Below are 25,499 nucleotides of genomic sequence, written 5' to 3'. Positions count from 1 at the left end.
AAAAGCTCAAACCAACTTTATTCCCCCACTGGGTCAAACAGCTGCAAAGACAAAAACATGTTTACACAAGCACATATCTTTATAGCCTAGTACTAGGAGGCGTCACCTCTTTGCATATCTAGATAGCCAACATCACTGTTGCTAGTCAGGAACTGAATTGGTTCTTCTCACTGGTGTAGTCATGGCCCGCCTCCTACTAGAACCTTTGTGGGCATGCAAGTCTGCGCGTGACAGGACTATTCCTTCTCACTTTCATCTGACCTGGGGCCGAATTTCTCACTCCTCCCTAATCCACAGCTGTCCTACCTTACCAGTGACTGAAACCAGACTGTTTCCCTTTGCCTCCCTCCATAGGACCCACTGATTAACTTTCCATACACCTAGTTCTTATCCGCCATTGACCCAAACATATACATTCACTGTACATGTAAAGTCATCAATAATTTATAGTATTGTAACATGAATAAGTATATTTCAAGCTAGAATCCAACATATCTGACCCAAGAAACTGCTTGTGTAACGGTGTGATTAAATTGTTAAATTCCTGCATAAAATTGGTATTATGCCACCGCCTGGTGGATTAGTGTGTTTACATTGTCTCAGTGATAAAAGTATGGGATTCTGAGTAATCCACAGCAAATTTATGGAGAATTGCTGTGGGCGAGTTGAAAATGGAATGGTCCCGGGATAGAAATGTATAAAGTTGACATTACATCATAAAATTCACATTTTACATGAGCAATTTATGTTATCAGTAACTAATGTTGTTGGTTTGGCGTCAAATAAGCCACTCTTTATATGTTATTTGCCGAAGCTCATTTTGCCATGTGGGTTTTATGCTAGCTAAAGTTCCCTCTTTGAAGTTGGTAGCTAACTGGAGAATGCATCTTCTTTAGGAGTGCTGTTATATCCCGTCTACTACTCATCATTCATCCATACTGTGTGTGTCCCATGATTGCAGGTAATTTGACAAATGTGTAAAGTATATGTTTTATAAATTTATGAGCACCAGCTAGCAGTGTATTAGCCTGGTTTTGTTAGCTGAGGAAAATATGTGGTACATTCTAGGTGTATTGAATTTTTCGCAACAAGAGTGTGACATTTGAGTTATTTTTCAGTTTCATTTGATATCTTTTGAATACTAAAATGGATGATAGTTTATTCTGATGTTGTGAATATGAAATTACACATGGAAACAATGTATGTTTATTATAGTAAATTTGTAATTATTAGAAACAGTTAAATCCACTATACGATCACAATGACTTTGAAAGACATTACAATTGCTCTTTTGTCTGTATATTACCGTATTTTCCGGACTATAAGCCGCAACTTTTTTCCCACGCTTTGAACCTCGCGGCTTAAACAATGACGCGGCTAATATATGGATTTTTCCCACTTTCAATTTTTTTTTAAAGGAGATGACTTCAGTGGTTTCAGTGCACAGGAGGAGGAAGATAGTGACTCATGACTTTCTTGGTAGGCTACTGTTTACTGCTAATTTTTTATTTTTCGTTACAAGCCGTGTTTCGTTAAAGCCTATTTATTTTTGTTACAAGCCGTGTTTTGTTAAAGCCTATTTATTTTTGTTACAAGCCGTGTTTCGTTAAAGCCTATTTATTTTTGTTACAAGCCGTGTTTCGTTAAAGCCTGTGTAAAGTTCATTTGTTTCAATGTACCGGTAGGCACCTGCGGCTTACAGACATGTGCGGCTTATTTATGTTCAAACTAATATTTTTTTTACACCTTATATTTAGGTGCGCTCAATAGTCCGGAAATTACGGTATACAGCAGATTTATGGAGAATTGCTGTGGGAGTGCTGTTATATCCCGTCTACTACTAATCATTCATCCATACTGTGTGTGTCCCATGATTGCAGCTTTGGAAATAAAATAACTATCCATCCATTACTCCTTCCTGTGTTGACTCACGGACTTGAGGGACGGGACCAGGAAGGTCAAACTTGCCCTACAAGCACACACTTTCCTTGTCCTACTTCTTGTAGATCTGAAAGGACTGTATAGGTAATAACAAATGGCAATGACTGCATCTTGACCTATGATAGGCTAAGGGGATCCTTCTTACAGATCGGCCCACGAGCCTAGGGGCTAACGATGACAGGGCTTTAAACAGCCTAGCAAAGCCGTCTGAACCCGCAAGCTTCAGTCTGGTATTTACAAGGGGTACTTTAAAAACAGGCCATCTTGTTTAACTGGCCATATTGACAGGTGTTTCCTCAGCTTCCTCCACCACTGTGATCTCCTCAACACATTTGGACGGCAGGGCCTGAGGGACAAACGGTGCAAACCAGAAGGAGAGAAGTTTTGTTAGCTCCACAAGAGAGGGGTTATGATATGATAGTTTACAAAAGTAAAGATAAATGTTTCTGCTCCGTGCGTGTGTTTATTCACCTGAAGTAGCTCGTCTCTCTCCAAGAGGTGTTTCATCTTCAGTGGGGGACCAGGGATGGGGGGAAACAGACGTTCCCTGAACACACACACCACAGTCAATCAGGGAATCACACCACTAATACCATAGCGTTATATCATTACATTTAAACCTTATACTGTTTTCATATTGTTCTTGCCAGTTACTGTTCAATCACACAGGCATTTGTCTTCCCCTTTCTGTTGTTTTCTAAGAATAAATGGGTGTTTTCCACCTCTCGTTGGAAGGAAGTTCTGTTTCACTGTGAAAATGTGTGCAGAGTGTATACAGATGCTAAAATCTAACACCTCTGCCCTTATTCTATTAATACGTTTTCATCTTCTCTCGATCTTTCTCTGGGTGTCTATTTTTTGTAATGTTTCGTTTCTCTCTGGTCCCTCCCATTCTCTCTGTTTCCTTCTCTCTCAGTCGCTCTCCATTTTTCTCTGCTGCTCTGTCGCTCTCTGCTGCTGCTCCGCTTCTCTCTGCTCTCTTTCTGTTTCTCAGTTGCTCTCTTTCTCAGTTGCTCTCTTTCTCAGCTACTCTCTTTCTCAGTTGCTCTCTTGCTCTCTCTCAGTTGCTTGCTCTTTCTCAGTTGCTCTCTTTCTCAGTTTGTCAGTTGCTCTCTTTCTCAGTTTGTCAGTTGCTCTCTTTCTCAGTTTGTCAGTTGCTCTCTTTCTCAGTTGCTCTCTTTCTCCATTGCTCTCTTTCTCAGTTTGTCAGTTGCTCTCTTTCTCAGTTGCTCTCTTTCTCAGCTTCTCAGTTGCTCTCTTTCTCAGTTGCTGTCTTTCTCAGTTGCTCTCTTTCTCAGTTGCTCTCTCTCTCAGCTTCTCAGTTGCTATCTTTCTCAGTTTCTCTCTTTCTCAGTTTGTCAGTTGCTCTCTTTCTCAGTTGCTCTCTTTCTCAGCTTCTCAGTTGCTCTCTTTCTCAGCTTCTCAGTTTCTCTTTCTCAGTTGCTCTCTTTCTCAGTTTGTCAGTTGCTCTCTTTCTCAGTTGCTCTCTTTCTCAGCTTCTCAGTTGCTCTCTCTCAGTTGCTCTCTTTCTCAGCGTCTCAGTTGCTCTCTTTCTCAGTTGCTCTCTTTCTCAGCTTCTCAGTTGCTCTCTTTCTCAGTTGCTCTCTTTCTCAGTTTGTCAGTTGCTCTCTTTCTCAGTTGCTCTCTTTCTCAGTTTGTCAGTTGCTCTCTTTCTCAGTTGCTCTCTTTCTCAGTTGCTCTCTTTCTCAGTTTGTCAGTTGCTCTCTTTCTCAGTTGCTCTCTTTCTCAGTTGCTCTCTTTCTCAGTTTGTCAGTTGCTCTCTTTCTCAGTTGCTCTCTTTCTCAGTTTGTCAGTTGCTCTTTCTCAGTTGCTCTCTTTCTAAGTTTGTCAGTTGCTCTCTTTCTCAGTTGCTCTCTTTCTCAGCTTCTCAGTTGCTCTCTTTCTCAGTTGCTCTCTTTCTCAGCTTCTCAGTTGCTCTCTTTCTCAGTTTGTCAGTTGCTCTCTTTCTCAGCTTCTCAGTTGCTCTCTTTCTCAGTTGCTCTCTTTCTCAGCTTCTCAGTTGCTCTCTTTCTCAGTTGCTCTCTTTCTCAGCTTCTCAGTTGCTCTCTTTCTCAGTTGCTCTCTTTCTCAGTTTGTCAGTTGCTCTCTTTCTCAGTTTGTCAGTTGCTCTCTTTCTCAGTTTGTCAGTTGCTCTCTTAGTTGCTCTCTTTCTCAGTTTGTCAGTTGCTCTCTTTCTCAGTTTGTCAGTTGCTCTCTTTCTCAGTTTGTCAGTTGCTCTCTTTCTCAGTTTGTCAGTTGCTCTCTTGCTCAGTTGCTCTCTTTCTCAGTTTGTCAGTTGCTCTCTTTCTCAGTTGCTCTCTTTCTCAGTTGCTCTCTTTCTCAGTTTGTCAGTTGCTCTCTTTCTCAGTTGCTCTCTTTCTCAGTTTGTCAGTTGCTCTCTTAGTTGCTCTCTTTCTCAGTTTGTCAGTTGCTCTCTTTCTCAGTTTGTCAGTTGCTCTCTTTCTCAGTTTGTCAGTTGCTCTCTTTCTCAGTTTGTCAGTTGCTCTCTTTCTCAGTTGCTCTCTTTCTCAGTTTGTCAGTTGCTCTCTTTCTCAGTTGCTCTCTTTCTCAGTTGCTCTCTTTCTCAGTTTGTCAGTTGCTCTCTTTCTCAGTTGCTCTCTTTCTCAGTTTGTCAGTTGCTCTCTTTCTCAGTTGCTCTCTTTCTCAGTTTGTCAGTTGCTCTCTTTCTCAGTTGCTCGCTCTGCTCTCTCTCGTTAGAAGGAAGTTCAGTGTCACTGTGAAAATGTGTGCAGTCTGTAGACAGAAGCTAAAATCTAACACCTCTGCATTACTCTATTAATATGTTGTCTTAATGTCAGTGTCTCTGCTCTTTCTCAGTGTCTCTGCTCTTTCTCAGTGTCAGTTTCTCTGCGCCTCTTGGCTCTCTCTGCCTCGGCGCCTCTTGGCTCTCTCTGCCTCGGCGCCTCTTGGCTCTCTCTGCCTCGGCGCCTCTTGGCTCTCTCTGCGTCTCTTTGCACGCTCGCGGCCTCTGAGCAAAGAAACGGTGCTATCTCTGTGTCTCTCTGCTCTCAGTGGCTCTGCGTCTCTCTGCTCTCAGTGGCTCTGCGTCTCTCTGCGTCTCTCTGCTCTCAGTGGCTCTGCGTCTCTCTGCTCTCAGTGGCTCTGCGTCTCTCTGTGTCTCTTTGCTCTGTGTCCCTTTGCTCTCAGGGTCCCAGGGTCCCTTTGCTCTCAGGGTCCCAGGGTCCCTTTGCTCTCAGGGTCCCAGGGTCCCTTTGCTCTCAGGGTCCCAGGGTCCCTTTGCTCTCAGGGTCCCTTTGCTCTCAGGGTCCCAGGGTCCCTTTGCTCGCTCTGCGTCTCTTTGCTCACTCTGCGTCTCTGCGCGCTTGCTCGCGGCCTCTGAGCAAAGAGACTGTGCTCTCTCAGCGTCTCTCTGCTCTCAGTGGCTCTGCGTCTCTCTGCTCTCAGTGGCTCTGCGTCTCTCTGCTCTCAGTGGCTCTGCGTCTCTCTGCTCTCAGTGGCTCTGCGTCTCTCTGCATCTCTCTGCTCTCAGTGGCTCTGCGTCTCTCTGCTCTCAGTGGCTCTGCGTCTCTGTGCTCTCTGTGTCTCTTTGCTCTCTTTACTCTCTGTGTGTCTGTGTCTCTTTGCTCTCTCAGTGTCTCCTTCCTCCCCATGAACCCAACAGAATAAATACCTATGGAGTCTGATCAGCAGCAGCAGAGCCAGGAGGATCATGGGTATCCCCAGAGTGATGCCAACAACCCCTAGAGTGTTCAGCTGATTGTGTGATTCAGACGGGGCCACCGCTGCAGGCACACACACACACACACACACACACACACACAGCAGTGTAAATATAAACCGACAAAAAAGACTGCTAAATAAAATTTAAAAATAGATTAAAAACAGATTAGAGGTCGACCATTTAATTAATTAGGGCCGATTTCAAGTTTTCATAATAAATCGGTAATCGGCATTTTTGGACGCCGATTATGGCAGATTACATTGCAATCCACGAGGAGACTGCGTGGCAGGCTGACCACCTGTTACACGAGTGCAGCAAGGAGCCAAGGTAAGTTGCTGGCTAGCATTAAACTTATCTTATAAAAAAACAAATCAATCTTAACATAATCACTAGTTAACTACTTGATGATATTACTAGTTTAACTAGTTTAACTAGCTTATCCAGCGTTGCATATAATCAATACGGTGCCTGTTAATCATCGAATCACAGCCTACTTCGCCAAAAGGGTGATGATTTAAAAGCACACTCTTTGGACCAGTGTACCTAACCATAAGAAAGACATTGATGTTTAAAATCAATACACAAGTATATATTTTTAAACCTGCATATTTAGTTAAAAGAAATTCATGTTAGCAGGCAATATTAACTAGGGAAATTGTGTCACTTCTCGTGTTCAGTGCAAGCAGAGTCAGGATATATGCAACAGTTTTGGCCGCCTGGCTCATTGCGAACTGTGTGAAGACTAATTCTTCCGAACAAAGACCGTAATTCATTTGCCAGAATTGTACATAATTATGACATAACATTGAAGGTTGTGCAATGTAACAGCAATATTTAGACTTAGGGTTGCCACCCGTTTGATAAAATATGGAACGGTTCCGTATTTCACTGAAAGAATAAACGTTTTGTTTTCGAAATGATCGTTTCCGGATTTGACCATATTAATGACCTAAGGCTCGTATTTCTGTGTGTTTATCATATTATAATTAAGTCTATGATTTGATAGAGCAGTCTGACTGAGCGGTGGTAGGCAGCAGCAGGCTCGTAAGCATTCATTCAAACAGCACTTCCTGTGTTTGCCAGCAGCTCTTCGCAATGCTTGAAGCACAGCGCAGCTCCCGAGATTAGGCTGGCAATACTATAGTGCCTATAAGAACATCCAATAGTCAAAGGTATATGAAATACAAATGGTATAGAGAGAAATAGTCCTATAATTCCTATAATAGCTACAACCTAAACCTCTTAACTGGGAATATTGAAGACTCATGTTAAAAGGAACCACGAGCTTTCATATGTTCTCATGTTCTGAGCAAGGAACTTAAACGTTAGCTTTTTTACTTGGCACATATTGCACATTTACTTTCTTCTCCAACACTTTGTTTTTGCATTATTTAAACCAAATTGAACGTTTCATTATTTATTTGAGACTAAATAGATTTTATTTACATATTATATTAAGTTAAAATAAAAGTTAATTCAGTATTGTTGTAATTGTCATTATTACAAATATATATATATATAAATCATCCGATTAATCGGTATCGGCTTTTTTTGGTCCTCCAATAAATCGGTATCGGCGTTGAAAAATCTGAATCGGTCGACCTCTAATCCAGATGTCATTATAATATCGATGACTGCGGACTCACTGATGGTGTTGCTCCAGCTGCTCCAGTATTCAGATCCTCTGCAGTCACTATTCTTCCTCACCCTCATCTTCACATCGTACCATTGTGTGTGGTCTAGGTTGGTCTCAGTGTATGTCAGTCCCTCTGTAAAGCTCCTCACCTTACAAGACACATATACAAATAACCTGTTAATAAAAACAGGGCCACCACTGAGTTAGACAACAACTCTCTGGTATACTCATCTATTTTTTTACTTAACACTTATTTTTCTTAAAACTCCATTGTTGGTTAAGGGCTTGTAAGTAAGCTTTTCACTCTAAGGTCTAAACCTGTTGCCAAATACAATTTGATTTGATAGTATTACCAGGTCATTGATCTGTAGCTGGTAGTGGAAGCATCTGGGTGTGGTGCTGGACGAGAGACCCCACTGCACCAGCAGACCCTCCTCTCTGACCCAGGCAGTGATGTTGGGGGGCGGGCGCAGTACTTCAATATCTATGGTGTCCATTTTATTGGTGTAGATGCAGCACACGTCAGGGAGTGACACTTTGAAAGTCAGACTCAAAGAGGTGACGCCGTCACCCACACTGCCTTGGCAGCCAATAGACACGTCTCGACCCACACCGCCAGGCCATCCCTGGGCTCCCATGACCTCAGAGACACAGTCCACACTGGACATACTCTCATTGTTCCTACACACACTGATATTCACACACACACACACACACACACACACACACACACACACACACAATCACACACAATCACTTAAAGCAGACACCTTAATTAAAAGGTGGGTGTCATGTACTAAAATTAGATTACAATTTTATTATACTGTAAAATGGTAATTGCACAGTAATAACCAATAAATTGACAAGCTTGTACTATCACATTAAATAATTGTTGCTAAGCCTTTCATTTTCTGTGTGTCTTGGATATTGTGGGAGGGGCTTACGAGACAGAGGCAGAGGATTGGCTGTCATTAGGGAGACCATGGAATTTCCAGGAGCAGTTGAGCTGATTGGTTGGGTAGATAAGACAGCGGGCCAGTCCACCTAGAGTTACAGACAGGGTTCAGTGAGTGTGCATGCGTGTGTGAGTGTGTGTTTGGGTCTTTGTGCGTTTTGTCTTACTGGGTGATAGGTTGCAGGGGTGAATGCTGGTGTCAATGCTGGTGTCAATGTCAGTGTATTCATATTCCTCGCTCTGAACCAGCTGCATAACACCATGATAATCCCTCTGGTACACTATCTGGTGCATCAGAGACAGAAAAAGAAAGCACGAGAGAGACATTTTTTTTTTTTTAAGAGACAAAGAGATTGTAAATCTAAAATGGTTTGAGACAGGGCCTTTAGAGACCACAGACTATCGTAGTGATCTCACTTCTCTATAATCCGTCTCGTCATCCTGACAGGGGTATAAGGGAGGCGGTTCTTGGTTCTGTTCAGGTTCTAGGCTCTGGTGTGTGTGTGTAGCAGGGCTTTGGGTCTCGTCCAGCCCTATAGTAACCGTCCCAGCAGTCAACCCTTCTGTGCTCTCAGAGAAACTTGTTTCAATCGTTTGAGTTACTGTCAGACAGAGACAGAAATAGAGCTCAGTAAGGTCGCACACTACAGGGTAACAGTGTTGGGGAAGCTACTCTGAAATCATAGTTTACCAAATGACCAATTACTTCACACTAGAAGTTAAGCTACATTAAAGATACCCTTAGGAACTGACTGTACAAAACATAAACATGACAGACTGACCAGGTGAATCTGGGTGAAAGCTATGATCCCTTTTTGATGTCACTTGCTAAATCCACCTCAAATCAGTGTAGATGAAGGGGATGACATAGGTTAAAGAAGGATTTTAGGAAGGTCTTCTTAATGTTTTGTACACTCAGTGTAGTTTAATTAAGTAAAGCTACATTGAAAAAGTAGTTCACTACATCCAAGCTACTTTGGGGGAAAAAAATGATCATATCTAAATCTGAAATGTTATAGGCTTTAATGATGATACACACACATTCACATTATCACTCACCTTTCTCTGCTCTCCCAAGGGAATGCAGCATCACAGCACAGACCCAGAGGACCACCAGATATAGCCCCATTGCAAACCTTGGGGGGGGGGAGACAAACACACAGATATCACACCATGATAAAAACCTGACAACTATGGTCATAACTGTCCTCCTACATTTGCTCTTTTCAGTATTACAGTGCCTTGCGAAAGTATTCGGCCCCCTTGAACTTTTCGACCTTTTGCCACATTTCAGGCTTCAAACATAAAGATATAAAACTGTAATTTTTTGTGAAGAATCAACAACAAGTGGGACACGATCATGAAGTGGAACAAAATTGATTGGATATTTCAAACTTTTTTAACAAATAAAAAACTGAAATATTGGGCGTGCAAAATTATTCAGCCCCCTTAAGTTAATACTTTGTAGCGCCACCTTTTGCTGCGATTACAGCTGTAAGTCGCTTGGGGTATGTCTCTATCAGTTTTGCACATCGAGAGACTGAAATTTTTGCCCATTCCTCCTTGCAAAACAGCTCGAGCTCAGTGAGGTTGGATGGAGAGCGTTTGTGAACAGCAGTTTTCAGTTCTTTCCACAGATTCTCGATTGGATTCAGGTCTGGACTTTGACTTGGCCATTCTAACACCTGGATATGTTTATTTGTGAACCATTCCATTGTAGACTTTGCTTTATGTTTTGGATCATTGTCTTGTTGGAAGACAAATCTCCGTCCCAGTCTCAGGTCTTTTGCAGACTCCATCAGGTTTTCTTCCAGAATGGTCCTGTATTTGGCTCCATCCATCTTCCCATCAATTTTAACCATCTTCCCTGCCCCTGCTGAAGAAAAGCAGGCCCAAACCATGATGCTGCCACCACCATGTTTGACAGTGGGGATGGTGTGTTCAGGGTGATGAGCTGTGTTGCTTTTACGCCAAACATAACGTTTTGCATTGTTGCCAAAAAGTTCGATTTTGGTTTCATCTGACCAGAGCACCTTCTTCCACATGTTTGTGTCTCCCAGGTGGCTAGTGGCAAACTTTAAACGACACTTTTTATGGATATCTTTAAGAAATGGCTTTCTTCTTGCCACTCTTCCATAAAGGCCAGATTTGTGCAGTATACGACTGATTGTTGTCCTATGGACAGAGTCTCCCACCTCAGCTGTAGATCTCTGCAGTTCATCCAGAGTGATCATGGGCCTCTTGGCTGCATCTCTGATCAGTCTTCTCCTTGTATGAGCTGAAAGTTTAGAGGGACGGCCGGGTCTTCGTAGATTTGCAGTGGTCTGATACTCCTTCCATTTCAATATTATCGCTTGCACAGTGCTCCTTGGGATGTTTAAAGCTTGGGAAATCTTTTTGTATCCAAATCCGGCTTTAAACTTCTCCACAACAGTATCTCGGACCTGCCTGGTGTGTTCCTTGTTCTTCATGATGCTCTCTGCGCTTTAAACGGACCTCTGAGACTATCACAGAGCAGGTGCATTTATACGGAGACTTGATTACACACAGGTGGATTCTATTTATCATCATTAGTCATTTAGGTCAACATTGGATCATTCACTGAACTTCTGGAGAGAGTTTGCTGCACTGAAAGTAAAGGGGCTGAATAATTTTGCACGGCCAATTGTTCAGTTTTTTATTTGTTAAAAAAGTTTGAAATATCCAATACATTTCGTTCCACTTCATGATTGTGTCCCACTTGTTGTTGATTCTTCACAAAAAATTACAGTTTTATATCTTTATGTTTGAAGCCTGAAATGTGGCAAAAGGTCGAAAAGTTCAAGGGGGCCGAATACTTTCGCAAGGCACTGTATGTCCATCTCTGATAAGCTACTCAGGAAAGGGCTGAAAATAGCCCATATTAATATATGTTGCCTTAGAAATTATGTTAATGAAAATCAATAACTTGCTAACATCAGATAACATTTATATTAGACATTTATGACAGTTAATTAGATAATTCATTTGATGATACAGCAGTAGCAATACAAGGATATAACACCTACAGAAGAGACAGAAATGTTTTCATCAAGCTGTCTGCTCAAGAGGAAGCTTCTTACTGAAACCAGTGCCTGTAATCTGGTTCAGGTTATCAACCTACCAGGGTGTTTACAAACACTACAGGAACAAGATCATCCACATGTATCGATCACATTTTTACTAATGCTGTAGAACTTTGTTCTAAAGCTGTATCCGTACCCATTGGATGCAGTGATCACAATATAGTGGCTATATCCAGGAAAGCCTAAGTTCCAACAGCTGGGCCTAAAATAGTATATCAGAGATCATACAAAAGATTCTGCTGTGACTTACGTGGATGATGTTAATATTTGTTGGTCTGATGTGATTAATGAGGAGCATCCAGACGCTGCACTTGATGAATTTATGAAATTGCTTCTTCCAATTATTGATAAACATGCACCTTTAAGAAATGGACTGTTAGAACTGTTAAGGCTCCATGGATTGATGAGGAATTTAAAAACTGTATGGTTGAAAGAGATGGGGCAAAAGCAGTGTTTAATAAGTCTGGCTGCACATCTGACTGGCTTACTTACTGCAAATGGAGAATTTGTGAATAAACTCAAAAAGAAGAAACTGTATTATGAAGCCAAGATCAATGATATAAAGAACGATGGAAAAACTTGAGTACTTTAAATGAAATTATGTGCAGAAAGACAAATTCAACTCCATCTTTCATCAAATCAGATGGCTTATTCATCACAAACATTTTGATGTTGCCAATTATTTTAATGATTATTTAATTGGCAAAGTGGGCAAACTTTCAAACAACAAACAGTGAGCAATTGTATTCATGCATAAAAAATACAAATAAGGAAGGAAAAGCATTGTACGTTTGAATTTTGTGAAGTTAAATGTGGGAGAGGTGGAAAAATTATTGTTATCGATCAATAATGAGAAACCTCCTGGCATTGACAACTTAGATGGAAAGCTACTGAGGATGGTAGCTGACTACAGCCACTCCTGTCATATTTTTAATCTGAGCCTATAGGAAAGGCTATGTCCTCAGGCCTGGAGGGAAGCCAAAGTAATTCCGCTACCCAAGAGTGGTAAAGCGGCCTTTACTGGTTCTAACAGCAGACCTATAAGCTTGCTGCCAGCTCTTAGCAAACTGTTGACCAAATACAATGCTATTTCTCTGTAAACAGATTAAGACTTTCAGCATGCTTATAGAGAAGGGCACTCAACATGTACTGCACAGACAAACTGCTGATGATTAGTTGAAAGAAACTGATAAGATTGTGGGAGCTGTACTGTTAGATTTCAGTGCAGCCTTTGATATTATTGACCATAGCACAAGTTCTTTCAACAACAGGTTATGACTTTTCAACCTCTGCCATAATGTGGATTCAGAGCTTTCTTTAATGGAAGCTTCTCTAATGTCAAACATGTAAAGTGTGGTGTACCGCAGGGCAGCTAATGAAGTCACTGAAACCCTTAACAAAGAGTTGCAGTCTGTTTTGGAATGGGTGGCCAGTAATAAACTGGTCCTGAACATCTCTAAAACTAAAAGCATGAACCAAGATGGAGTAGTAGTGGGGATGTCTGTTTTGACTGTCTTGTCCCGTCCCTTGTATATATCGTTTTTATTCATATATACTTGTATTCTCATTTTCCATTTACGGACTGAACATACTCTCCTGCAACCCGCCTCACCCAATGTGGTATGGATCTGCTATTTTTACACTTTTGAACAGGAACCCCCTTCTGCAGCTAGCCAGCTAACTAGCCTGGAGCTAGCCTCGAACTAGGCCCATCTCCCGGCTAGCCGAAGAGATTCCATCAAGCAATTCCTGGGCTTCAATTACCTCTTTTGCCAATTGGCCTGGACCCTTTGCTGCCGACACGGAGCCCCACCGATCCATCACGATTGGTCTGCCGACATAACCGTCCGAGGGTTTTTTTTCAACAGACTCTCCCATTGCGACATCTCCCTGAGGCCCATCTGCTAGCCTGCTGTTAGCCCCAGCCTGCTAGCTGTCTGAATTGCCGTGCCTCCAGCTCACCAAGCTACTCACTGGACCCTATGATCACTCGGCTACACATGCCTCTCCCTATTGTCAATATGCCTTGTCTATTGCTGTTTTGGTTAGAAATCTTTCATCTTATATCACTATAGAGCCTCCAGCCCTGCTCAATATGCCTTAGCTAGCCCTTATGTTCCACCCCCCACACATGCGGTGACCGCATCTGGCTTAAATGGTGCCTCTAGAGACAATACCTCTCTCATCGTCACTCAATGCCTAGGCTTACCTCCACTGTACTCACATCCTACCATACCCCCGTCTGTACATTATGCCTTGAATCTATTCTTCCGCGCCCAGAAACCTGCTTCTTTACTCTCTGTTCCGAACGCACTTTTTTCCTTTGGTGATGTAGAGGTTAACCCAGGCCCTGCAGCCCCCAGCATCACTCCCATTCCCCAGGCACTCTCATTTGTTGACTTCTATAACCGTAAAAGCATTGGTTTCATGCATGTTAACATTAGAAGCCTCCTCCCTAAGTTTGTTTTATTCACTGCTTTAGCACTCTCCGCCAACCCGGATGTCCTAGCTGTGTCTGAATCCTGGCTTAGGAAGGCCACCAAAACCCCAGTAATTTCCATCCCTAACTATAACATTTTCCGACAAGATAGAACTGCCAAAGGGGGCGGAATTGCAATCTACTGCAGAGATAGTCTGCACAGTTCTGTCATACTATCCAGGTCTGTGCACAAACAATTTGAGCTTCTACTTTAAAAATCCACCTTTCCAGAAACAAGTCTCTCACCGTTGCCGCTTGTTATAGACCCCCCCCCCCCCCCCTCAGCCCCCAGCTGTGCCCTGGACACCATATGTGAATTGATCGCCCCCCATCTATCTTCACAGTTCGTACTGTTAGGTGACCTAAACTGGGACATGCTTAACACCCCAGCCGTCCTACAACCTAAGATAGATGCCCTCAATCTCACAGAAATCATCAAGGAACCTACCAGGTACAACCCTAAATCCGTAACCATGGGCACCCTCTTAGATATCATCCTGACCAACCTGCCCTCTAAATACACCTCTGCTGTCTTCAACCAGGATCTCAGAAATCAATGCCTCATTGCCTGCGTGTGTAATGGGTCCGCGGTTAAACGACCACCCCTCATCACTGTCAAACGCTCCCTAAAACACTTCAGCGAGCAGGCCTTTCTAATCGACCTGGCCCGGGTATCCTGGAAGGATATTGACCTGATCCCGTCAGTAGAGGATGCCTGGTTGCGCTTCAAAAGTGCTTTCCTCTCCATCTAAAATAAGAATGCCCCATTCAAAAAATGTATAACTAGGAACAGATATAGCCCTTGGTTCACCCTAGACTTGACTGCCCTTAACCAGAACAAAAACTTCCTGTGGCGTACTGCATTAGCATCGAATAACCCCCGCGATATGCAACTTTTCAGGGAAGTCAGGAACCAATATACTCAGTCAGTTAGGAAAGCTAAGGATAGCTTTTTCAAACAGAAATTTGTTTCCTGTAGCACTAATTCCAAAATGTTTTGGGACACTGTAAAGTCCATGGAGAATAAGAGCACCTCCTCTCAACTGCCCACTGCACTGAGGATAGGAAACTGTCATCACTGATAAATATACGATAATCGATCATTTCAATAAGCATTTTTCCACGGCTGGCCATGCTTTCCACCTGGCTACCCCTACCCTGGCCAACATCTCAGCACCCCCTGCAGCAAAGAATTGCAAAAATCTCTGAAGCTAGAGTCTTTTTTCTCCCTCTCTAATTTTAAGCATCAGCAGTCTGAGCAGCTTACCGATCACTGTACCTGTACACAGCCAATCTGTTAATAGCACACCCGACTACCTCATCCCCATATTATTACTTACCCTCTTGCTCTTTTGCACCCCAGTATCTCTACTTGCACATCATCATTTGCACATTCTATCACTCCAGTATTAATGCTAAACTGTAATTATTTTCGCCTCTAGGGCCTATGTACTGCCTACCTCCCTACTCTTCTACATTTGCACACAGATTTTTCTATTTTTCTTTTCTGTTATTGACTGCATGTTTGTTTATGTGTAACTCTGTGTTGTTGTTTTTGTCGCACTGCTTTGCTTTATCTTGGCCAGCTCGCAGTTGTAAATGAGAACTTGTTCTCAACTGGCCTACCTGGTTAAATAATGGTGAAATTAAAAATACATTAAAAAAAAATGTATTTGGTACAAATGACTCCTTAAGTTCAAGACCTCAGCTAAATCTGGTAATGAATGGTGTGGCTGTTGAACAAGTTGAGACTAAATTACTTGGCGTTACCTTAGATTGTAAACTGTCATGGTCAAAACATATAGATTCAATGGTTATAAAGATGGGGAGGGGTCTGGCCGTAATAAAGAGACGGTCTGCTTTTTTGACACCACACTCCAAAAAGCAAGTTCTGCAGGCTTTAGTTTTGTCTAATCTTGATTATTGTCCAGTCGTGTGGTCCAGTGCTGCAGGGAAAGACCTAGTTAAGCTGCAGCTGGCCCAGAACAGAGAGGCATGTTTTGCTCTTAATTGTAATCAGAGGGCTGATATAAATACTGTGCATGCCAGTCTCTTGGCGAAGAGTGACTGACTGCATCACTTATTTTTATAAGAAAAAATGTGTTGAAAATCCCAAATTGTTTGCATAGTCAACTTACACACAGCTCTGACACACACTTATCCCACCAGGGGTCTTTCACAGCTCCCAAATCCAGAACAAATTCAAGAAAGCGTACAGTATTATATAGAGCCCTTATTGCATAGAACTTCCTTCCATCCATCTCATATTGCTCAAATAAACAGCAAACCTGGTTTCAAAAAACAGATAAAGCAACAGCTTGCAGCACAACGCCTCTCCCCCATTTTACCTAGATAGTTTGTGTGTATGCACTGATATGTAGACTACGTGTGCCTTTTAAAAAATGTATGTAGTTTTGTCCTTAAGCTGTTCTTGTCCATTGATGTTCTGTATTATGTAATTCTGTATTATGTTTCATGTGGACCCCAGGAAGAGTAGCTGCTGCTTTTGCAACAGCTAATGGGGATCCTAATAAAATATCCAAAAAACTCAAGGCACATCAGAAGTTCAAAATTCAGAGGGCCACACATGTTTTACTTATTTCTACCAGGTTTAAGAGTGTCGCCTGGAGTCGTTCTTTAATCATGTCATTCCATTGGCTTTATAGCTTCTGGTAGAGGCTTCTCTAAGGTATAGATCTACAGTAAGACACCAGTGCCCCCTGTATATAGCCCTGCTGTTGTTATTTACTGCTGCTCTTTAATTATTTTCTTTCTTAAAACTGCATTGTTGGTTAAGGGCTTGTAAGTAAGCATTTCATTCTAAGGAATGACTGTTGTATTCGGCACATGTAACAAATAAAATTTGATTTTGAAGACCAGCTTAACTACATGAAATCCTTCCCCTATCCAGTACAAACCAGACTGACCTTGCATCATCATCTAAGGGAAACTTGATGATATACAGTCATGGGTTTTAGACAGTTGAGAAACACAAAACACTAAATTGTCCCCTTAACATTGGACATATCAAAAGTTCAAAACAGCACAAGACATGTTAGGCTTGAGTGTTAATTAAGTAGAGGTTAGAATGATGGTCTCATATCAAGATAAAAGTAAAATACCGTTGTGTTTCACTGAGTATCTTCCTGCATCTGGTCTTGATGCCGTCTAGTGTCAGCAGAAAGAGTGTTGTCACACACACTGACTGCCTCTGGAGGGAAATGTGACATTACTCATTACTGGAAGGTTGATAGACAGGAAACTACAACCAGTGGTGTATTAAGTAGAAATACTTTGAAGTACAACTTCAGTAGTTTTTTGTGGCATCTGTACTTTACAATTTCTATTTTTGACAACTTTTACTTCACTATATTCCTAAAGAAAATAATGTGCTTTCTACTACATAAAAAAGTACTCGTTACATTTTGAATGCTTAGCAGGACAGGAAAATGGTCTAATTCACGCATTTAAAGAGAAAATCCCTGGTCATCCCTACTACATCTGATCTGGTGGACTCACAAACACAAATGCTTTGTTTGTAAATTGAGACATAAACTGAACAAGTTCCACAGACATACGACTAACAAAAATTGAATAATGTGTCCCTGAACAAAGAGGGGGTCAAAATCAAAAGTAACAGTCAGTATCTGGTGTGGCCACCAGCTGCATTAAGTACTGCAGTGCGTCTCCTCCTCATGGACTGCACCAGATTTGCCAGTTCTTTCTGTGAGATGTTACCCCACTCTTCCACCAAGGCACCTGCAAGTTCCCGGATATTTCTGGGGGGGAATGGCCCTAGCCCTCACCCTCCGATCCAACAGGTCCCTGTAATGGAAATTATATGATTAAAGGTTTGACTAAATGATTTCACTCAGAAACCATATAACCTGTTGAAATGTATTAGAAATTATAAGGCTATAATAATGTGTTAAAGACTATAATCCAATGCTGTGTGTGAGTAGACTTTCTAAGACTAGGACACTGTTACTACTTCAAAATGAGCAGGGTAGAGTTGATAAGACGACCTTGGGAAAGGAACAGGAGAAGAGGCCTCCCTAAGTTAGGGAGAGAAACAACAGCCTGAGAACGGCTTAGCTGGCAGGAGATTAGAAGACAGGTTGCAAGGTTTGATAATGAATGTATGTGTACTGTGGAAAAATACAGCCGCCTAAAGTGGGGTGGAGTTCTCTACTGATGCGAGTTCATTTGGGTGTGTGTGGTAATATAAAAGGCTTTGTGCATTGTATGGATTTTAGAGCTCTCATAAATAAACGTTTTGACCATTGTAGGCTGGTTCTCCGTCAGCTTCATTCAACCAGAATCTTACACACTCTGGGGGGGGGGCAGACTGAGTAGTTTAATTGAAGTTCGGTTTAAGAACATTGATAACTTAACTCACGTAACAGTCCCAGATGTGCTCAATGGGATTGAGATCTGGGCTCTTTCGCTGGCCATAGAAGAACACTGACATTCTTGTCTTGCAGGAAATCATGCAGAGAACGAGCAGTATGGCTGGTGGCATTGTCATGCTGGAGGGTCATGTCAGGATGAGCCTGCAGGAAGGGTACCACATGAGGGAGGAGGATGTCTTCCCTGTAACACACAGCATTGAGATTGCCTGCAATGACAACAAGCTCAATCCGATGATGCTGTGACACACCGCCCCAGACCATGACGGAACCTCAACCTCCAAATCGATCCCGCTCCAGAGTACAGGCCTCGGTATAACGCTCATTCCTTCAACGATAAATGGGAATCCGACCATCACCCCTGGTGAGACAAAATCGCAATTCGTCAGTGAAGAGCACTTTTTGCCAGTCGTGTCTGGTCACGCAACGGTGGGTTTGTGCCCATAGGCGATGTTGTTGCCGGTGATGTCTGGTGAGGACCTGCCTTACAACAGGCCTACAAGCCCTCAGTCCAGCCTCTCTCAGCCTATTGTGGACAGTCTGAGCACTGATGGAGGGATTGTGCGTTCCTGGTGTAACTCGGGCAGTTGCTGTTGCCATCCTGTACCTGTCCTGCAGGTGTGAGGTTCGGATGTACCGATCCTGTGCAGGTGTTGTTACACGTGGTCTGCCACTGCGAGGACGATCAGCTGTCCGTCTGTCTTAGGTGTCTCACAGTACGGACATTGCAATTTATTGCCCTGGCCACATCTGCAGTCCTCATGCCTCCTTGCAGCATGCCTAAGGCACGTTCACGCAGATGAGCAAGGACCCTGGCCATATTTCTTTTGGTGTTTTTCAGAGTCAGTAGAAAGGCCTCTTTAGTGTCCTAAGTTTTCATAACTGTGACCTTAATTGCCTACCGTTTGTAAGCTGTTAGTGTCTTAATGACCATTCCACAGGTGCATGATCATAAATTGTTTATGGTTCATTGAACAAGCATGGGAAACTGTTAAAACCCTTTACAATGAAGATCTGTGAAGTTATTTGGATTTTTACGAATTATCTTTCAAAGACAGGGTCCTGAAAAAGGGACGTTTCTTTGAATGGTGAGTTGTATACACTGCTCCAAAAAATAAAGGGAACACTTAAACAACACAATCTAACTCCAAGTCAATCACACTTCTGTGAAATCAAACTGTCCACTTACGAAGCAACACTGATTGACAATAAATTTCACATGCTGTTGTGCAAATGGAATAGACAACAGGTGGAAATTATAGACAATTAGCAAGACACCCCCAATAAAGGAGTGGTTCTGCAGGTGGGGACCATAGACCACTTCTCAGTTCCTATGCTTCCTGGCTGATGTTTTGGTCACTTTTGAATGCTGGCGGTGCTTTCACTCTAGCGGTAGCATGAGACGGAGTCTACAACCCACACAAGTGGCTCAGGTAGTGGAGCTCATCCAGGATGGCACATCAATGCGAGCTGTGGCAAGAAGGTTTGCTGTGTCTGTCAGCGTAGTGTCCAGAGCATGGAGGCGCTACCAGGAGACAGGCCAGTACATCAGGAGACGTGGAGGAGGCCGTAGGAGGGCAACAACCCAGCAGCAGGACCGCTACCTCCGCCTTTGTGCAAGAAGGAGCAGGAGAAGCACTGCCAGAGCCCTGCAAAATGACGTCCAGCAGGCCACAAATGTGCATGTGTCTGCTCAAACGGTCAGAAACAGACTCCATGAGGGTGGTATGAGGGCCCGACGTCCACAGGTGGGGGTTGTGCTTACAGCCCAACACCGTGCAGGACGTTTGGCATTTGCCAGAGAACACCAAGATTGGCAAATTCGCCACTGGCGCCCTGTGCTCTTCACAGATGAAAGCAGGTTCACACTGAGCACATGTGACAGACGTGACAGAGTCTGGAGACGCCGTGGAGAACGTTCTGCTGCCTGCAACATCCTCCAGCATGACCGGTTTGGCGGTGGGTCAGTCATGGTGTGGGGTGGCATTTCTTTTGGGGGGCCGCACAGCCCTCCATGTGCTCGCCAGAGGTAGCCTGACTGCCATTAGGTACCGAGATGAGATCCTCAGACCCCTTGTGAGACCATATGCTGGTGCGGTTGGACCTGGGTTCCTCCTAATGCAAGACAATGCTAGACCTCATGTGGCTGGAGTGTGTCAGCAGTTCCTGCAAGAGGAAGGCATTGATGCTATGGACTGGCCCGCCCGTTCCCCAGACCTGAATCCAATTGAGCACATCTGGGACATCATGTCTCGCTCCATCCACCAACGCCACGTTGCACCACAGACTGTCCAGGAGTTGGCGGATGCTTTAGTCCAGGTCTGGGAGGAGATCCCTCAGGAGACCATCCGCCACCTCATCAGGAGCATGCCCAGGCATTGTAGGGAGGTCATACAGGCACGTGGAGGCCACACACACTACTGAGCCTCATTTTGACTTGTTTTAAGGACATTACATCAAAGTTGGATCAGCCTGTAGTGTGGTTTTCCACTTTAATTTTGAGTGTGACTCCAAATCCAGACCTCCATGGGTTGATAAATTGGATTTCCATTGATTATTTGTGTGTGATTTTGTTGTCAGCACATTCAACTATGTAAAGAAAAAAGTATTTCATAAGATTATTTCTTTCATTCAGATCTAGGATGTGTTGTTTAAGTGTTCCCTTTATTTTTTTGAGCAGTATATATCACAGTGGCAAGGCATAGGAACTAACAGGTTATAGAGCAAATTACAATTATCACAACACACAGGTAGCATTTTTTTCCTGGATTGGCTTCCCCAGTGATTTTACCCACGCACCTCTGCTGGAAGTAGGCCTAGCCTACTAACTGCTCTGTGACAGGACCCATGAAAGCTATTTTTTCACCAAGATCCATACTGTAGCCTATGTAGCCTTTTACTTTCACCTATCCAACTACGTCATGTCAGTGGTTACTTCAAAAATGGAGGAAGAAGGGTACAAAAGGACGTTATAGAAATTCTGTCAGATCTCAAATGTTGGATGATGTGCGTATTGTTCTCTAGGTATTATTAAAGCACTGTTGGAGTTAGAAACACAAGCACTTCACTGCACCTGCAAGAACATCAAAATCTGTGTACACGACCAATCAACTTTGATTAGGCCTACAGCAAGGCCTAAGGTATTAGGTTTAGTATCTACACTGATTAAAAATATAAACTCAACATGTAAAGTCTTGTTTCCATGTTTCATGAGCTGAAATAATAGATCCCAGAAATGTTCCGTACGCACATAAAAGCTTATTTCTCTCAAATGTTGTGCATTAATGAGTTTACATCCCAATTAGTGAGCATTTCTACACTGACAAGATAATCCATCCACCTGACAGGTGTGGCATATCAAGAAGCTGATTAAACAGCATAATCATTACACAGTTGCACCTTGTTCGGGGGACAATAAAAGGTCACTAAAATGTGCAGTTGTCACAACACAATGCCACAGACGTCTCAAGTTGAGGGAGCTCGCAATTGGCATGCTGACTGCAGGAATGTCCACCAGAGCAGTTGCCAGAGAATTGAATGTTCATTTCTCTACCATAAGCCACGTCCAATGTCATTTTTCAGAATTTGGCACTACGTCCCACCAGCCTCACAACCGCTGTGTATGGCGTTGTGTGGGTGAGCGTTTTGCCTATGTCAACATTGTAAACAGAGAACCCCATGGTGGCGGTGGGGTTATAGTATGGGCAAGCATAAGCTACGGACAACGAACAGAATTGCATTTTATGATGGCAATTTGAATGCACAGAGATACCGTGACGACATTCCACAAGGGGTACTTGAGAAAACTCATTAGACCATATGCCTACTGGTAAAATTCACGAGGGGGTACTTCAGGGGTATTCCGAGCAAAGCAAAGTGTACTTGGTGGTACAGTAACCGAAAAAAGGTTGGGAAGCACTTGCACTAGACCACCAGGAAACCTTGCATATTATGGAGAAAAGTGACAATATACTGTATCTTTACACTACGTACGCCAAGTTATTGGTTGCGTGATGACGACTTTGTCCGATTGGACTGTACCTAAATTAAGTTACTCAAAGGTGGCTTTCCTGAAGGAAGCGCACGGCGAGCAAATCACAGTAGCGGTGTGGGTAAAATCACCGGGGAAGCCATATTACAACCTGTTGTGATAATTGCTCTATAACCCGTTAGTTCCGCCATCTTTTCAGAATTCCCTGTGTCGTTTTATTGTCTCGGCCTTAGGCCTAAATATCACGGAAACAATAAAACGACACAGGGAATTCTGAAAAGATGGCGGACTGAACACTGTAGATCACCTCAAGGGGTGGGTATAATTTGTGGAAAGTTCCAACAGGAATCCGTTCCAAAAGCTCCGTAAATGTCAAGGTTGCCAACCAACAACGCATACAAAGTCGTATAACGGTAGAATGAGATACCGGGTAGGGAGTGAGCAATGTAATAACGTTTTTCACTCACCACGTTTATCCCGAAAAATGTCTCTTCGTTCTGGTAGCCTCCACCATTCCTCGTTCGTTGGTTTAGTTATTATTTCCGGTGTTCCTGCATTCGCCGGTGAACTCTGTTGCGCCTCAATTAGGGAATCGCTATGGTTGAAATGTAACTAATGACTGCTAGCCCCAGTATTTTATTAGCTAGGTGGCTTGTACACAATTGTTACCGATGATACTGTATATACTGTTTCAGTATGATATATTGGATAAAGTAATAAAGACAGACACCAATGTCTAGTTCAATAGCCTTGTTCATGCATTGTACAAATCCCTACACCCGGAGTCCGGGGAACAGTCCGGCTAGTCGATTACCTATCAACTAGACTCCGTAACATATACTAGCCTACTCGTATTACAGAAACATACATTGTATTTTGCCATGTTCTCTCTGTGTTAATCCTGGTTCCCAAATATCAGCTAACTTGTGTCTGTGTCGATGTTGTTTAGTTCAACTTGCCTAGTTAAATAAAGATTAAATAAATTAGAAAGTATAAAATATGCTTTGACCTATTTCAGGTAACCTAAAGATGCTTGATTCACTATAGTTGCTTTTGAAGAACTTTCCAGTCGTTTGTGCTTTACATTACGATTTTTGAACGTCTGTTTATTGTACATATATATTAGTGTCTTATAAAAAAGGGCAACGTATGTAAAGCATCCCATCTTTTTTGAGGTTATAGTGTATGTGTGTGGTGTAGTTCCTCTTGATGTCCACTAGGTGTCAGCACAGCTTCAATAATGTCACACCAGGGTCACAACATGTTTTCATGTGTAACCTTACAGTGAAATGCTGACTGACAAGCCCTTAACCAACAATTTCGTTTTAAGAAAAATATGTGTTAAGTAAAAAATAAGAAATAAAATTAACTAATAATTAAAGAGCAGTAGTAAAATCAAAATAGCGAGGCTATATACATAGATACCGGTTTGTCGAGGTAATTGAGGTGTTCCTTTCAATTCCAGTGGTGTAAATTACTTAACAAAAAATGTATTTAAACTACTCCACTACATTCCGTTTATATATCTGTTTATTGTGTATCTGTACTTTTACTCTTTCTGTTTCTTTACAACTTGAAATTTTACTTCACTACATTTCTAAATAAAATAATGTATTTTTTACTCTATACAGTTTCCCTGCCACACAAAAGTACTTGTTAATTTCAAATGCTGAGCCGGACAGGAAAATGGTCCAATTCACACACTTATCAAGAGAACATCCTTGGTCATCCCTACTGCCTCAGATCTAGAGGACTCACTAAACACATGCTTCATTTGTAAATTATGTCTGATTGTTGGAGTGTTCCCCTGGTTATTTCTTAAATAAAATAACAGAATCGTGCTGTCTGGTTTGCTTAATATATGGAAGGTCAAATAATTGATACTTTTACCACTGATACTTAAGTATATTTTAGCAATGACGTCTAATAAGTATTTTACTGGGTGACTTTCACTTGAGACATTTTCTATTAACGTCATCATCTTAATATTGTAACTTTTTCCCTTCATTTGCCTACTACTGTCTATAAGCCATCATAACATGTGGGTTTTTTCTTGGGGACCAGGTATCGGAACGGCTTTGAAGGGTCTACAAAGCATGCCCCCAGGTAAAAGTTGCCTTTTGCAGACAAGGATTGTATTGTTACTCCACAACATATGTTATCACAACTCTCTTAAAAGGACATTCTACACAAAGTGTCACTTCATTCCTTTTATTTCATGGGAACGAGCCCCTACACACCTCAAGTTTGCTCTTTCATGCCAACAAAAGGCAACATCAAAAATGTGTCACTGTTAATTGTTCCTCGGGGATTTGTACTCACACGCTCTTGTTTGGGGAGCAAGTACCATTACCACTACTCTACCAGACAGACATAGGCAGAATGTTGAGGGGAACAAAAAAATGCACACATTCAACACAACATTTCAGAGGTTGGAGAACGGTGTGGGGGCTTGTACTTCTTGGACCTATCAACCGTTCCTCAATCTTCTTCTGATGACTACAATCAGAGATTATGAATCTTCAAAACCTACACTATAGGATGGATGTGTTTAGGAATGGGGGACGAAATTCCAAAGGGACCTGTTTCCAATTACCAGCAAATAGACTCTAGAAATGTTATACCATCATCTTAATATTGTAACTTTTTCCATTCATTTGCCTACTACTGTCTATAAGCTATCATACCATGTGGGTTTTTTCTTGGGGACCAGGTATCGGAATGCCTTTGAAGGGTCTACAAAGCATGCCCCCAGGTAAAAGTTGGCTTTTGCAGAGAAGTTTTGTATCAAATCCATCTTAAAGTTTGTTACTCCATGACATAATCTGATATCACAACACTATTGAAATGACATACTTTACAATGTGACTGGAGTCTTAGACCATTTTTTTTTGCCCTTCCTCTGACACCGCCTAGTATATACAGTAGATCCTGGATGGCAGTAAGCTTCTAGTCAATGATGTACTCGGCCGTACGCAATCAAATTTTATTCATTAAGCCCTTTCAACATCAGCCGATGTCACAAAGTGCTGTACAGAAACCCAGCCTAAAACCCCAAACAGCAAGCAATACAGATGCACGGTGGCTAGGAAAAACTCCCTAGAAAGGCAGGAACCTAGAAAGAAACCTAGAGAGGAACCAGGCTCTGAGGGGTATCCAGTCCTCTTCTGGCTGTGCCGGGTGGAGATTATAACAGAACATGGGCAAGATGACCAGCAGGCTCAAATAATAATAATCACAGTGGTTGAAGAGGGTGCAACAGGTCAGCATCTCAGGAGTAA

General features: G+C 42.5%; 1 protein-coding gene across 8 annotated transcripts; it reads right to left on the bottom strand.

Moving 5' to 3' along the window:
- Nucleotides 1-23,000, bottom strand: LOC106600202 (uncharacterized). 8 transcript variants are annotated; one of them, XM_045714807.1, is made up of 13 exons: nucleotides 22,686-23,000; nucleotides 17,578-17,643; nucleotides 16,941-17,029; nucleotides 11,590-11,698; nucleotides 9,295-9,371; nucleotides 8,653-8,837; nucleotides 8,403-8,520; nucleotides 8,225-8,324; nucleotides 7,634-7,970; nucleotides 7,291-7,429; nucleotides 5,594-5,705; nucleotides 2,413-2,488; nucleotides 1-2,287 (listed from the first exon to the last, which is right to left on the bottom strand). In XM_045714807.1, exons 5-13 carry the CDS (start codon nucleotides 9,362-9,364, stop codon nucleotides 2,210-2,212), a joined length of 1,215 nt encoding a protein of 404 aa, XP_045570763.1. In that variant the 5' UTR covers nucleotides 9,365-9,371; nucleotides 11,590-11,698; nucleotides 16,941-17,029; nucleotides 17,578-17,643; nucleotides 22,686-23,000; the 3' UTR covers nucleotides 1-2,209. The 8 variants fall into 8 exon arrangements, with proteins under 8 accessions (XP_045570763.1, XP_045570765.1, XP_045570760.1 ...); XM_045714809.1 differs by having other exon boundaries at nucleotides 17,625-17,643; XM_045714804.1 differs by lacking the exon at nucleotides 11,590-11,698.
- Nucleotides 23,001-25,499: the final 2,499 nt, after the last annotated feature.

This window comes from Salmo salar, chromosome ssa03 (assembly GCF_905237065.1).
Source record: "Salmo salar chromosome ssa03, Ssal_v3.1, whole genome shotgun sequence".
Taxonomy (NCBI): Eukaryota; Metazoa; Chordata; class Actinopteri; order Salmoniformes; family Salmonidae; genus Salmo; species Salmo salar.
Note: the sequence above shows the minus strand (reverse complement) of the source record. Positions and strands in the feature narration are given on the sequence as shown.